Source organism: Fusarium pseudograminearum, chromosome 1 (genome assembly GCF_000303195.2).
Source record: "Fusarium pseudograminearum CS3096 chromosome 1, whole genome shotgun sequence".
Lineage (NCBI taxonomy): Eukaryota > Fungi > Ascomycota > Sordariomycetes > Hypocreales > Nectriaceae > Fusarium > Fusarium pseudograminearum.
Genome location: NC_031951.1, coordinates 3,788,545 through 3,803,812, shown reverse-complemented (window position 1 = coordinate 3,803,812; position 15,268 = coordinate 3,788,545). Strand labels below are relative to the sequence as shown.

The window sequence follows — 15,268 nt, the reverse complement described above, 5'->3', positions numbered from 1 at the left end:
ACAGCCGGAAACTGAGCATAACTCATGTGTTATGTGCTGTACTGTGGGAAAGAAAGTGCTTCATTATTTGTGAAGCTCTGCGGCGCAGCAAAAGCAACATGGTTTCATGTCGTTGAAGAAGAGCTGCTAGCAATGTAATTGAATCTGCATGCAGTTAGCACTGCAACGGACTCTGTACCCCCGGACAAAAGAAAGTAACAAAGGGCGCTTGCGCAGAACGGCACGCCCTCACCCCCGGTCACAGAGAACGGAACACATACATAAACCACAGCACGGTGCAACAATCAGACCCGGTATAGCGGGTCAGAGGCAACGAGGCTCTTGATCGACCCTAACTATCGATATCAATCCACGTCCTAGACTGCGGCACTTCCTGTCCCATCACAAGATTGGGGACAGGAAACAACAGGCGTGAAGTTTAGTTTCGGAACAGCCCTCAATCAATGACAAGGCACTGGCATACTGAGGTATTTGGATCTGTCTTATTCGCAGGCCTCGGTCCATCTCGAAACTAGGTGCTTAGTTTAGTGGATGGGGTCTGTCGCAGAGGAAGATGCCAAAAGGGCCGCAACTCGAATGCCATCCGCGGGCTTTCAAGAAACGGTTTGCATTTCACAAACGCAACAAGTTTCCTCTCGTTCCAACAAGAAGAAACCTGCCCTATATCCTACTCACGATATAGGCTACTATAATCAGACCGAAACAGCCATCATCATGTTTCTAATCCCAGCGCAACGCCCGTCCTCAACATTGATGAGTTGCGGGTTGCTGGCTGACATGATACATCCGAGACCAAACCAAGACTTCTAGCCTACAGTACCAAGACTAAGTGTACATACCGTGGGGTTCAGCCGTTGTGCTATTTCCTGGTTTGGGTTTTACTTTCTTTGGAAACTCGTTCAATAACCTTGTACGATGACATTTCAGTGCCCGAGAGACTGGTCAGAGAATCTCTGGGGCCATAACCAAAGCTGAACTAAAAGAGGATCTAGTGATGCTGATGATGCGGACGTTGATGTATGCGTCTATCCTAGGAAGTTGGACCATGTTGTTTTGAATCTCGTACATAACTAATGTCAATCAATGATTTCTTATCTTGGAAACGTTGCCTTTACATGCTGTCACCTCAACCCGCCGGTGCCGCCTACACCGCATTCCCTGTCTTCTTTGAATGACAATATCACCATCATCATTGTCTTTGCAAAGCTCGACTCCGCCTTGACCTTGACCTTGGACCTCGTTGACTCCTCTTGCTCACTGTGTCTGACTCTCTCTCACATGTATAGGGACACACCCTCTTACTCCCAGAGCCAACCACAGTTCCCATTCCCCTGCTCTTTTAGCCTTGCTCTTGTCCATCACCTTGGCTTGACTCTCCACCCGCATCCCCCTCCCCCAGGCTTGCGCCATCTCAGCCAACCATCCTTCGTCATCCGTCTCCCTCAATTGCGCCGCCTTTCCAACGGTAAACCCTTCTCCCCTCCACTCCATCTTCTTTGATATCCCAGCAGGCCTCTACTGGACTGAACCCGCACATACGTCCCACTCCCTCCTCCTCTTCCTCCCTCCTCCATCATCGTATCCTACCAAGCAAGGCCGGGGACCATCCGCACCTACAATAAACCATCCATCTATCTGATCTGTCTATCTATCTGTCTATCAAACAACCGCCTCGCCCAGACTGGAAGTACGGTCGTTAAACATCGTCGGTACCATCAGTATCTTGTGTCGCTCACTACACGACCAACAGCTTCGTTTCACCCTCAGTCGCATGTGGCATACTATTATCCCTCATCTTGCACATCACCACCTTGAGCGGCAAACAGAAGCACCAGCAGAGCTGCGTCTTCCCTGCACCTGTTCCTTCTTGGGTTAAATTTTGAGTTCCAAGCAATACGGAGCACGCGCGCATACCAGCTGCATCTCTTACAGCATCTATAGAGCACAGCAAGTATCAACAACCATCGCCTGTCTAAATCCTCTCTTACTCGAGTCACGATATATGTCATATCGTTGATTGCGAATCTTTGTTGCTGCCTCCCCATCACACATCTCAGCTCAGCTGGACCTTTCCTCAGCACGCATGCGCCCTTCTCTTACAAAGCGCACACGATATCATATCATATCATATCCCTCCCATCACATCACAGGCAGCGATCGCATTACATCGTATCGCGTTAACGTTGAACCACAAATTGCGCTACGTTTCGGTACGGTACAGCTTAGGCGCTAAATAGCCTCCGCTTTGGACGGAACGCTCGCTTCTTCAACCTCGTTTCTTCTCCACAACCACGCGCGGCGCCTCCTCTGTCGCATTATCTCATACTACACTGCATACCATACCATACCATACCATACCTTGCCTTGCCTTGCCTTGGTACAGTGTATGTAGGACCTATTGTGCAAGCAGCCAAACAAACAGGTTATTGTTACTGGCGCGCAATCATCCGTATTGCAAACCCTCAATCCATCTCACTCACTCTTTGGGGCTAAAGAGTCACTCGCCTTCCGCTGACGCACCCCCTCCCCCCGCTGTGCCGCCGCCGCCGCCGCCGCCTCCACTTCCACTTACTTTCTCTTCACTTCTTTTGGGCATTAGGTTGGGTTTTCCCTCTGACTCTTTGATCCTGATCCCTGGTATTATTTTGTGGACTCATCTGCTTCTTGAACCATTTCAGGATTGTCTGATTGGATCCTTCCCTTTCTGTCCCGGCGTGCTCTTACCCCTCCAAGAGTGCTTTTCACCCTAGCTTCCCGGTCCCCAACGTCGCCACTTACAAGCAAGTGCGACTGGACTGACTGGTTTCCCAGATTTCCCAGTTGCGGCTGCACCTAAGGGAAGGTACCTACCTACCTGTAGCTAGTTGCCTTTTAGCTGCGCACACTAGCCTAGCTCCTGCTCCCCTCACACACACCATTTAGGTTCAGCACGCAGTCCCGTCCCCTCCCACCTGCCTGCCACCATACCATCTCTATCCCCATCCCCATCCCCATCTCCATCGTCCATCATTAACCCTCCATCCACCATCGGCTTTCCGCCATCACACACGCACACACCCGCTCCGTCGCATCGCAGCGCATCGCATACCAGCATCGTTTAACCATCCTGTTATCAATCAACGCGTATTCTCAAGTATTCGACCACTTTGTCGAGTATTGCTTGTTACGCGAAAGCTCTTTCGTCTCACTTGCGCGCTTTGCGCTGATTGATAGTTGCGCTTCGTTCGTGAGCCTCTTTTTGACGTCGTCGTTGTCGCAGCCGTTGCACAACGCGATCCGCGTTTGCATCGCATACAGTTCCATCACCCGACCAAGGTAAACTCAGCGCACATCTTTTTTTATTTTTTTTTATGTCTTGATTCATATTTTATCTTATTTTTGTCCTTTGGTCGCTTGTTTTCTTGATTTTGGCACTTGCTTCTTTCCGGCTTGTCTTTCGCTATTTTGTCTTATTCTGTCTCGTTTCTTGCCTTGTTCTTTTTTCGCCTTTCGTCGCACGCCCATCCCGCCGCTACCGCGCACTTTGTCTGGATTGCAACGATCTTGTCTCGGTCTGGGTCATCGTCCGGCTGGAGTCTATGTCCCGACCTGCGCTTGACTCCAAGCCAAGGCCTGGCTGGCCAAGTCTCACATCACAAGCCCGGCAGGTTTCCCACTTTAGCTCACCATATAATCGACAATTCGCCATTCACGACGCGCCTCCTTCTGGCTGCCAACCACGTGCGACTGACGTTGCCCTCCTTCTGCATCTTCTCCAACCCTTCAGCTCGCCAGCCCAAACATCTCAGGACACGTCGCTATCACCTTCCCGTGGTCGCAACTTTCCCTGTCCCCCGCTGGCTTGGTAGCTTTGCCATGTACTCCGCCCAGCAAACCGGCGCTGATAATGCGACAATCAATCCCGCCGCTCTCAGCTCACCTAGTAAGTTCAATAACTCCATATCATTCTCCCCACGATCGCATCACATCTCAAACTATTCACCTGTAACTCTGCCATATCATGAGCACGCGCAAACTCAAACATCGTTGCGCGCAAACTCCATGATGAATACACTTGCCCCGCACTGCGCCGCTCGCGTCCCTCCTCCGGGATATGCGCTTGCGCCACCTTTCACAACCATATTTTCGATTACCCCATGGCCAAACGTGCTAACAGATGTTGTAAAGTTATAGGTCTTTCGCACCAACCGCAACGCTCGCTCAAGCGCAGTCATTCTCCTGTACTTTACGACGTGCTACAGCCCGGTGATGATGGTATGTCGGCGGACAAGTAGTCGGATGCTGCTATGCTTTCTGCGACATCCGACTACTTCGTGCCAGACAGCGCAATCATTTGCTTTTTATTTCCCTCTTTACCGGAACTGCTATTTGAATTTTCCTTTTTTGTCCCTTCTTGCCTCGCTCTCTATCGCAGCGTTTGCTTAAAAGTTGGTGCAAGGGGAAAGTGCTAATCATTACCATTATCACAGGTGATACGAAGCCACTCCGGAAACGAGCCAAACCAATGAATAAACGATCTTCGGGGAGCATTTCCGAGGCTCCTGGGCAGGCTGCAGCCTCGACCCTCCCTCAGGCGATCCCTCCACCCCAGACCCCTCAATCTCAAGGCTCGACGTTGCCACAAGCCAGCCCTGCCTACACACCGGCACAGACACAAATGCCACCCAAGACCACTCCAACAAAGTCAACTCTGAAGGCGCTGCCAACTGTACGAGATCATACAACTGATCAGCTCAATGCATCCGGTGATGAATATCTGCCTCGCGAGATTGACGAGTTTGGAGAGAAAAAAGTCCAGCAGAACGGCACACTCAACGGAGGTCGAGAATACAAGTGTCGAACCTTCCTGGTTCCCAACAGAGGAGACAAACTCTTCATGCTTGCCACCGAGTGTGCTAGGGTTCTAGGCTATCGAGACTCGTATCTTCTGTTTAACAAGAACAGGTCACTATTCAAGATTATTGCCAGCCAGGCCGAAAAGGACGATTTAGTCGCGCAAGAAATCCTTCCTTTCTCGTATCGTTCCAGGCAAATTGCCATTGTTACCGCCAGGTCAATGTTCCGGCAATTTGGAAGCCGTGTGATTGTCAACGGTAGAAGAGTCCGCGATGACTATTGGGAAACCAAGGCACGGAAACAGGGCTTCACCGAAGCTGACCTAGCTGGCGAAAAGCGCCCCGGTGCTACAAAGGCAAGAGAGGCGGCCGAGGCGCAGCAGAACAACGTCTTGCTGGCTGGACCCCATCCAGAGATTGTGTATAGCAACAACCCAGGACCGTTCCCCGGCCCCCCACAGCCGCACCTTGTTCAACCAGGTATGATCGGACCACCACCCGGAACTACGACAAGAATGCCCGGATTGACACTAGGATCAGACCTCAGCGACTCCCGGCCGCGCGATTACTCGGGAATCCTCAAAGGCGGACCTCGTCAGGAGATCACCGGCCCTGCTTACCAAGACCAGACTCGTCCTTCGCCCCTCGGGGAGCTCAATGCCCAAGCTCATCATGCCGCAGATTTCAGCAGGTCAGTTAATCAGCAGCGAGATATGCGCAACGACTATCTCCAGGGCATTTGGCGACGCCCACACGAGCAGCCTCCCTCCAATCTGACCCAGCAGCCTGTGGCTCCGGCCGATAATTCCAATCCTGCAACCAGCCGACCGTCACACTCACCCCATACCACGGCCACGGCCATGTCACAGCAGCCTGGATTAGTATCCACGCAGAGCCCTCAGATGATGATGACCACCGCGCCCTACTCACAGTCTATCAGCGCCCAGAGCAGTCTTACTCAGGCGCCGATGAGAGGTATGGCGCACTCACCAACACAGTCGAACATCAGGCCAACACTCCCAGGTTCCACAGGGTCCATGTCACAAGGAACGCCCGGCTACAACTACCAATCAGGTCAAATGTGGCCACAGACTCCTCAGGCGCCTCAGCACAGCTATGGCAGCTACACTGCTCAGTCTCAAGCGCCCCACCCCTCACAGTCACCCTCTTCACATCTCCGCCAGTCTAGCTCTGGCCAGATGCAGAGCATGCAATTCCCCGGCATGGCTGGCATGCAGTATGGTGCGGGACAAAGCATGTACCCCACTGATCAGACGCCCCGGCAATACATGCCTCAAGGCGGAGCAGGAGCACCTTCTGTATCACAGGGCTGGTCTGGCCAGCATTCACCAGCCCAACAATGGTGGACTCCTGGGCAGCAGCCTCAATAAGAGGCCCATACGAAATGACGGAATGACCTTTTACATTTACTTTTTCTCGCATTCGGAGATTCGAGCTGCTCGTATGGTATTTTTGTTTTCTTCTTCTCCCATCGTCTTTGTGTTTCATATATTTTGGTCTTGAAGACTACTCTCTTCTTTGGTCTAAACTCTTCCTTAGACATTTAAGCATATATGTCGGTGGGGAGGCTATGTGCATATTAATGGGCCTATTTGGCTTCAAGAATTGCTTATAGTATTTGGACTAGCCGGGATAGAGGAGTCGCACGGATAGGGATATGGAATCGCTGCTTGCCTCTTTCTTCTTCTTTCTATTACTTTTCTTTGCTCGTGGGATTGACTTTACTCTGGGTTGGTTTGGTTGAGTACATGCGTGAACCACAACATACCATGTTATTTCTTGTTACAAGCCGATGAGGGCTAGTTGGGAGGCATTGAATTTTGTTTGATATATTTTCTTTTTGGGCAAACTATTGGTTGGTTTTTCTTTGCGACTTCGCGAGTGAAGTTTCGATGACGACTCGCTTATGCGTCGCAGGATGTTCTTTGTGCTGGCGAGGCATATATCTACTAGGCTTTCATTTTGATACCACGTCACTCTTCAATTCGGTTTTTTGTTTTTGTTTTTTGGATATTTCATTACTATTGAGATACGCTTTCGTCTCATTGTAAGCGCTTCCTTGTGGCCAGTCTTGTCCTGGAAGCGGTTAATATTGATTGGGCAAATGGCTCGTCGTTTGTTTCTCACGCGCCGATTGTTGACCTTCTAGTTCATATCTATAAGTTGTAGTTCACTTCCATCTGTCCAGTTCCTTCCCTGCGCGAGCTACGGCAATGCACGTCGCGTATGTCTTGCCGCAAGTGCAATCAACACGAGATAGGTGGGTGTAGTAGCAAAGATAGTTCCATTCTTGATAAGATTCTCATCTCAATGATTCGCTCCTCGTCTAGTTCCTACATGCGTTCACACGCCTGCCCCCAGGCTTCGTAAGACAAACTCGACGTGTTATCCGTGTTCGTGCAGTGTTGTACAGACATCATGACAGCATGCCCTGACCCGACCCAGCGAATCGGGCTGTTGGGGTTGTTGTCGTCCAGCATCGAGGCGGCAGCATGGTGACACCCGTCGGGATGTTTGTGTCTGTACATTCACTTGCAGCTGTATTTATTTTGTGAGAGGGCAGCGAAAGGCATGCTTGAGAGAGGGTTTACGTAGCTGCGTAACACGACAGTTGATGTGCAAGCTTGAAATGTGACAAGCGTCCGGGTAGTGAGCTGTCAAGGTCGCTTATAGTTACGATACATGAAGGGCTAGTTGGGCGTGTGTTCCTGGAGCGACACGTAAGAAGTATATGGTACAATACCGTTATCTATTAATCTCAACTAACCATCCAGAGAGTCCAAGGAGGGAATGGCTTGATTCTGCTCTGCGAATTTTCAATCGCTCTCATCCCCATCCAGGGCCTCGTCTCTGTCTTCCTTTCCTTCCTTGGCCTCGAGGGCATCGTGGGGGTCGTCGCCACTAGCTTCTCCCTCGCCCTCTTCATCTTCCTCGTCTTCTACCTCATCGTCGTCGGAATCCTCGGGAATCTCAACTTCATCTTCAGTCACAGCGTCCTCTTCGGCGTCAGCATTACCGGGCTCGACACGGGGTCGCTTCGCCAGTGGTCCTGTCGAAGCAATCGTCGTGTCTGCGTCAGTCTCGACGTGAGACGTATCAGGCATGTCGGTGTCTGCACCATCTGACTTTTTGGCGCGGACCTTTTGGCGGTAGGATGTGCGCTTCTCTGTTTGGATAGCGTTGAATTCTTGGTGTCGTGTTAGCAGTCTTGATTCGCTTCTAAATAGTATTTATAGACCGTCCTTTCCAAGAAGGCAGGGGACGGGATGAGGGGAAATGGACGTACTAGCAAACTCAGCTTCGAGAGGCTCGCGCAAGAAAGCAAACTCGGTCTCCTCCAGGGCCTTGAAGACATCTGCAGGGGCGATGGTCTTTTTGCCAGCGTTCACAGTGTTTTCGTTGGCGCTAGGGATTTCAGTCAGTGATGGGACCTTCACAAAGGGAGGTCTTGCTAGGAAAGACATACTGGGAGGCTAGGTAGTTGATAAAGACTGTGGTGCTTTGGCTAAGGGCCATGATAGCATTGGCCTGGATCTGTGTGTTGGGTGGCAGTACGCCCTTGGATAATCGGGTTATTATAGACTTTGGAAGAGTTAGGTCCTGTTCATCGGGTCAGTATGTGCTCTCATCTGGTTAAAAAGTGCTTCTCTGTTCGTTCGGCCTACCTCGATAGTAATGTGCTCCTTATGCTCTTTATCCTTCTCCTTTTCTTTGTCTTTGTCCTTCTTCTCCGTGGTCTGTACAGGGGAAGACCCAGCATCACCCTCAGCGGGAATAGTCTCAGCACTTATGGGTGCTGACGCTGGTGCAGGGGCATCAGCCTGTGTGGATGTTGATGCTGGTGCCGGGCTCGGTTCCAATGGTGACACATTATCCATTGGGACAAATCGCGCGGTAGAAGTGTCGCTTTTGCGCGAGTTGGATTTACGCGGCGGCATTGTGAATGATGATAGTCGGTACCTTGTTGTTTAGGTAAGATGGTCCTTAGAGTTGACCGCACCCGAAAGATATGTTTCTGATTGGTTTGGGGCGTGTCGAAGGATTGGGTTGAACAGTTTTCTATCCTCTTTTCGAATTCGATGAAAGAGAACACTTCTAAAACAGTAACCACTTGGTCACCCAGCTCTCACCCCTTTCAACCAAAGATCCAGGTTGAAAGTGAGAGAGGATAGGTATCAGAGTAAGATAACTGCTTCCTCTTGCAAAAGAAAGTCGATAAGTGCTATTCAAATGGCTGCTTCCTGCTCAGTTGTTGAGTTGTATTTGATGGCGTTAATTGATCGTTGGTCCAAAGAGTGACGAGCGAGTAGGTGAAAGTGAAGTGAGGTTAGTTGCAAGTTTAGTGAACGCGCGAGATGTGGCTTGTCAAGACGCGATGCCCCGCTGTGAGTGGCTAGAAGCGCGTTAAGTGGTTTCATTGTGGGACAAATTTTTAATTGAGGGAGTGAGAAATCACAATGAATAAGAACAATCAAATATTTCTGAAAACAATCAATTGACTTATTGAGCAAAGTACAGTATCTTGTGATGTGAGTGGAGAGCCGCCCAGCTCCATTGAACACCACAAGCTGCCTACAGTCACATCGCCTGTCACTCATGTGCCGATTCCAGTCACAAGGATATGTAGATGAAATGTGTATCAATCAATCTTGTTCAGTTGTATTGTGTGTATATATATGCATCTAGCAACAATGTTATATAGCTAGGTAGGGTAGTCGATTGGCAGCTCATTTTACTCTGCCAAAAGATAGCATCTGTCAAGTTTCTCTCCCCAACTTCTGACAGAAATCCTCTCGTGTCGCTCGACTCAGTATCATGGCATCTCATCGCATGAAACGGACACTGTTCTGTTCCATTCAAACCGCTCGCTTGCTTCATCATAAAAGCATGTTAAAAAAAAAAAAAAAAAAGTAAAGGAAAGTCCGGGGTATATCCATCATCAAAATGCAAAAAGATCTTCCGTGTTCCAGCCAGCCATGGCCAGGATATAAAAAATCGTGCTCCATCATGGGAGTAAAATGAGGCGGTCTCGGCCGAGGCTCATTGCAATACTGCCTCTTTGTAAGAGGAGTGAGAAACGAAAAATAAAATGAAAAGAGTGGATTAATGGGTATTGTTGAAAAGAATGTTGGAGTGTGGTGAGATGATAGAGTTACGTCGAGAGTCATGTCTCCGGACCTCTTGGCTGGTAACGAAATGAGACAATATCTCAGTGTTAATGCCGAAGACCCGTTTTCCCATCCATGGCCATCGTCTTCCAAAGCACAGCGAAGCAAAGACAGCAATGGCCAATGTTTCTAGTCTGTGGACCGACAAGTCTTTCTAGAAATGGGTCAAGACGATTCGGGCCCCGCCGTATCTCGTTGTGACTAGGGTCATGACGGGGTTTGAAACAAGCCGTCACGGAAACGATTTCTCCATGCGGTTTGGGATGACAAGGTACCTAGCCATGGATACTGGGGTACGCATACTCCATTCACTTGGTTGTTTGATGAGATGACAGACCAGAAACGTCTGGTTTTTCTTTTTGTGTTGTACGGCCCTGTACTCTGTAATTCAGATACAGATGGAAAATCCGATCTCAACCGATAGCCCTACCAATCTCTGATTGGCGAACGAGCGGTCGTGGTGAAAGGCCTCCCAGGTATACCTCTTCGTCAAATGAGAGACGATTCGTGCTGGACATGAAATGCGTTCGAGGCTGCTGTCGTCTGATGTCCAGTGATTGGTGCGCCCGAGGCAGGTATTCGCTGGAGCTGCGAGTGCCGATGAACGCATCGGGATAGTGACCATGCCAAGGATCATGGGGCGAAACGGCGCTCATGGTACTGCTGCGGCTGCTGCGAGTCCGACTGTGACGAGATGAAGGAGGGAGCTTGGCCAACCGTGAGGGCTGACGCTTCATGGGTGAGATGAAAGCATCCTCACCTTGGACAGCTTCATCAGTAAGACCTGGGCGTGAGTTGGGGGCACGGGCAAGGACTGGGGTCGACGGTAGATCGATGCTGCGCTTATAATGAATTGATCGAGGGGAGAGCTCTTCGGAAACTCGAGGGTGGGGACGGTCGTAGACAATAACACTTGGTGGTTTGCGAATAGAGCTGAATGAGGTGCTCTTCTGTCTTTGCAGATACTCGTGTTCTTTTTGCTGTTGTTGCTGCTGCTGTTGTTGTTCCTCTACATCTCTGGCCTCCCGGTTTGCGGCTTCGATGATCTGGGCTTTCTCGTGGCTCCTATCCCTCTTCCATGATTCAATTTCTTCGTCGTTGATGGGCGTGATGCCTCTTTTCATGAAAAGAAATCTGCGGCGTTGACGGCTACGGCGCCATAGAAACCACCCAACTGCTGCGATTGCGGTGACGGGAACCACAGTCGCGAGGACGATAATAATGACTTGGATTTGGGAGTCCTTCATAGTGAAATCTCCATCCTGTGTCTATGTGAGGCGTTGAAGGTGCAAGTGAGTATTGGCTGAAAGCACCTTTTGCTGGCAAAGAGGTGCAAAGAGAAGTGAATATAGATGAGCGAGTGTTTGAACTTGAGAGGAAGAAACGCTCCAAGCGGCAAAGCTACTAAAGATATGGTTAGAATCTAGTACAAGTATCATGCAGTTGAAGTTGATGCTTGGTGATATCAGGCATTGGGGGTCACATTTATGTGACAACCATTGCATCTTATTCATGCGAAGTAGTATACTCCTGATGAAGGCAACGATGCGATGGTGAGGCAAGGCAAGGCAAGGCAAGGCAAACTAACAGTCAAGTCACTGCTCAGATTTGAACTTTGTGAGTGTCAGGGTCGGTCGAAAGGATTTGACTCGACAGGGATCAGGACGGATCGAGTCGGTGTAAGTCAACTTCGAGCTTTGGGCGTTGATTAGGACGTCCGAGGTCGAGTCAGATGAAGTGAAAGAATTTAAGTGAGGATATATGGACCAGGGAACTCAATGGCCCTGTGTATGGACGAAGGTCAAGGAGCCAGCTGTGGGATGAAGATGGGGGGCCGATTGAAGCTATATAGAGACTGGGGGTTTCAATGGGGTGGAAAAGGGTGTGCAGCTGCAGCTGCATCAGCAGCGGCAGGTGGCGTCATGGATCATCACGGTCAGCGTGCAGTGCTAAGGAATTACTAAGATGGGTCACTCGATGGCCGTTACTGCATGTTTTGCTGTCAACCTCAGGGCCTAGGGAAAGTGCAAGACAAATGAGATGGTGAGAGACAGGAGAGGGAGGCGTGAGGGAGGAGCGGAGTGGAGCGAACTTGGTGGTGGGTAAAGTGGAAGTGGGTGTAAGTCAAGTGAAGTCAAGTGAAGGTGAGCTGCTGATACAGGAAACCCCTGGTCGGGAAACCACCAGGAACCGACCTGCCAAGAGCACGACAGCCAAGAACAGAACAGAACTCGACTGCAGTTTCCGCCTGTGGATACAGAGCATTTCTTTTTATTCTGCTTGTTTTCTTTTTCCGATCAGGTACAGGGCTCGAAGATGCCCTGCATTGCATTGCACCGCGCTGCAGTCTCTTCTCAAAGAGTCGACAGTCCATCCATTTTTAGTCCAAAGACAACGCATACTTGAGAGATCTGTACGAAGTAACCCAACGCAGGGAGATCAAAGCCAGCCTGCAGCCAGTACAAATCGATATTCGACGTGTGTCTGAGAAAAAGAGTGAAACTGCAACAATTCCCGCACGACCAATCCTCGACTCGTGCCTTGCGTCTCACTCGCTCTCTTTTTTTTCTTGTCCGTGTCTTCCATCCATCCATCAATTCGGTCCAGTCAGTGGAACGAAACCCCTGGACGTTTTAGAGCCACCTTTTCTAGTGCAATGCAGCGCGGTGGGGTCTCTGAACGCCACGGCAGGTTCCAGAGAGAACGGGCGAACAGGGCCTTAATGGGCTTTAGTGCTACTGCACGATGGATTTCAGTGGGCCACTTCAGCCGCTAAGATGCACTAACTCTTTGAACGTGGCATCCTTAGAGACGTCCAAGGCTGGTGATAGTGACAGAGATCGTTCAGTTAGGTTGAGCCTTGTATCGTGATATTTACTTATTCGTGCGTTGCAAATTGTTTCTATAGCCCTATGGAGTATATCTGCCTTACTGCTCTTATGTCAGCCTTATAGTATATTGCTCGTACAATAGCAAATACGTAGATGATTTAGACGAGTGCAACTCAAAATTCTTATTTGTGTTGAGAAGGAGGGTAGGTGTACATGTACATGTGCTTTCTCTTAGTTGTTTCTTGCCTTCCTTCCCGATCTCGATCTAGAAAGCATATCGCATCTAGAGACGAAGTCCCTTCCAACTCTAAATTCCTATCCATCGTGAAATGCTTCGTGCCTACTAACCTACCTGTCTCATCCCTTTTGAAGAGGAAAAAACAAAACTCTGACCGATATTATTAACTCATCCACAAATCGAGGTTCTAGCCAGGATCCCCCAGATTCACAGCCTCACCTCCTCTTCACAAGCCCCTCGCATATTATTAAACTGTCCGCCTTTTCCCCTTTCTCGTCTAAAAACACGGGCTCAGTCTGGCTCCGTGAAGGGTCTAAGACATGCAGCTGAGCCGACGCTTACTACTATGTGATGTGTCAAGGGAGGCAGATACGCGCATGTCATATTGGAGACGATGCCTTGCAACTCATTACAAACAAGAATATGGCATACTTTTCCAAGAGCATAAAACCCACAAAGACAGTCACTATTATTATGTACGGTTCGGCCCCTCGGTTATTTCCTAGCCCGTGATGGTCGGCACGTCACACTCGCATCTCACAGACTAACTAGCACTCAACTGATAACGTCGTCGCTCTTGGCATGATGAGGCGGAGACGGAGCTGCAAGGGAGCAAAGGCCAACTGACAAGGTTGAGAACATGGCCTCAAAACGCGTCCTAGTCTGGAATGCGTGGAGATTACCTCAGGCTTTGTCTTTATTCTGCCATCGTGAAGCGATTGTGTCTCACTATGCCACGTCCCCCATCTGTTATCGACCATGCGGTCTAGAATGAAACGCGCCATATGGCGTTATTCAGACTCGACGGCTCTCCGCAATCTAATCTATCTTTGTTCACGGGATGAATACGGGAAATTGCCTCGGGTGGAATAACTTGGCGAATACGCACGCTCTTATCCTAAGCCTGTGTGCTGAATCATTGCGCCGTTTGGTCATATGTTACATTGCGGCGGAATTACCATTGTCGTACTGTGGAATCCCATCATGCTTTGCTCTGTCATGACAGGCGCATCCAGTTGAACCGAACCATCTGGACCGGGCCGGCTATTTGCGTATGTTGCACTGTTCCTGTGGACAACCCAGTTTTGTACATACGGCATCGCGAGTGCCCGAACGACTCGCCAACACGGATTCGATCGCTTGCTAGTCTTGGCAAGTATCCTCATGCAAGTATCCAATCTATTCGTGACGTTCAAGGGAGTCTCAGACAGCCAACTTTTGTGGGGATATTTTCATTTTCATTTTCGGGACTTGATATCTTGACAAGGCATTGAGCGGGACAATTCGACGGGATCAAGTATTGCTTCTGGCTGAGTACCTAGGTTCTTGGCATGTTCTATGGTTTTTGATGCCTTTGCTTTTGTTGTGCAGGCGTTTGTCGAAGAATCTTTGCCGCCTTATTGCACATGAATGCGTGCCATTTGACTGCATAGAATGGCCTTCAGCTACAATCATACTGTTGTTTCGATTTACCAGTACAGAGACAACCCTCAGTCAAGCAAGGCCTCGGCATCCGATACACCGAGCGGAGGTATATGGCAACACCACATCAACCATCCTAACAAGCCCAGAACTTCAACCGTTATTCTTCTTGGGTGACAATATAGCCGGTATGAACTTACCTAGTTAGGTAGGCAGGGAGACTGCCTGCCTATCATCTTCGCCGTTTCAACACCACAGCGGAAGCCTCCAGCCTCCTTAGCCCGTCTCTCAAAGTTCGTTGGTCGAATTTATCCCTCATCACAGGCCACGTATCGACCTGAGAAGTTCAACAGCTGATACGCATCTCAGAGTTCAATGAGACAATGTTAGGTTTTGAGGCTGAGACTCTTCACCTCGACGTTTCGGTTGTCGCGGGGTCAAGCCACAGAGAAACTATCGGCTACTATCACTGTGGACCACTGTGAGTTATTTGAAACAGAACCCCATATGTTATCCAAGTTAAGTCATGATGGCAAGGTCGTTACTTCGGAGCGCCCATCGGGGGATACTGCGGCCAGCCAGCTTGTTCTATACAAGTTTAGAAAACTATCATGAACAAGGCAACTACGTATACGGTTCTTTGTTGTTTATTGGCGAGGCTTTTCTAGAATCGAATCTACAGGTTCCACTCGGCGTTGCTTGTTCCTGGTTCCTGAACGGATCACGCCACCCAGTGACAGTTTGCTCCTGATA

The 15,268-nt window shown here is 49.7% G+C and overlaps 3 protein-coding genes across 3 annotated transcripts, besides 8 other annotated features; 1 reads left to right on the top strand and 2 right to left on the bottom strand.

The window, feature by feature from the left end:
- The first annotated feature begins 1,625 nt into the window (after positions 1-1,625).
- Positions 1,626-1,661: a microsatellite.
- A 451-nt stretch (positions 1,662-2,112) lies between these two features.
- Positions 2,113-2,132: a microsatellite.
- Positions 2,133-2,333: 201 nt separating this feature from the next.
- Positions 2,334-2,359: a microsatellite.
- A 177-nt stretch (positions 2,360-2,536) lies between these two features.
- Positions 2,537-2,557: a microsatellite.
- Positions 2,558-2,959: 402 nt separating this feature from the next.
- Positions 2,960-3,029: a microsatellite.
- An 826-nt stretch (positions 3,030-3,855) lies between these two features.
- On the top strand, positions 3,856-6,226 carry FPSE_01830 (uncharacterized protein; the record flags this gene model as incomplete). Its single annotated transcript, XM_009254949.1, has 3 exons — positions 3,856-3,922; positions 4,168-4,254; positions 4,470-6,226. The coding sequence occupies 3 exons, from the start codon at positions 3,856-3,858 to the stop codon at positions 6,224-6,226; spliced, it is 1,911 nt and encodes a 636-aa protein (XP_009253224.1).
- Positions 6,227-7,672: 1,446 nt separating this feature from the next.
- FPSE_01831 (uncharacterized protein) lies at positions 7,673-8,794 on the bottom strand (the record flags this gene model as incomplete). The annotated part of the gene is made up of 4 exons (XM_009254950.1): positions 7,673-8,043; positions 8,143-8,261; positions 8,323-8,456; positions 8,522-8,794. The coding sequence occupies 4 exons, from the start codon at positions 8,792-8,794 to the stop codon at positions 7,673-7,675; spliced, it is 897 nt and encodes a 298-aa protein (XP_009253225.1).
- Positions 8,537-8,588: a repeat region.
- A 1,643-nt stretch (positions 8,795-10,437) lies between the features above and the next one.
- Positions 10,438-11,271, bottom strand: FPSE_01832 (uncharacterized protein; the record flags this gene model as incomplete). Its single annotated transcript, XM_009254951.1, has 1 exon — positions 10,438-11,271. The coding sequence occupies one exon, from the start codon at positions 11,269-11,271 to the stop codon at positions 10,438-10,440; it is 834 nt and encodes a 277-aa protein (XP_009253226.1).
- Positions 10,994-11,030: a microsatellite.
- A 309-nt stretch (positions 11,272-11,580) lies between the features above and the next one.
- Positions 11,581-11,606: a microsatellite.
- Positions 11,607-15,268: the final 3,662 nt, after the last annotated feature.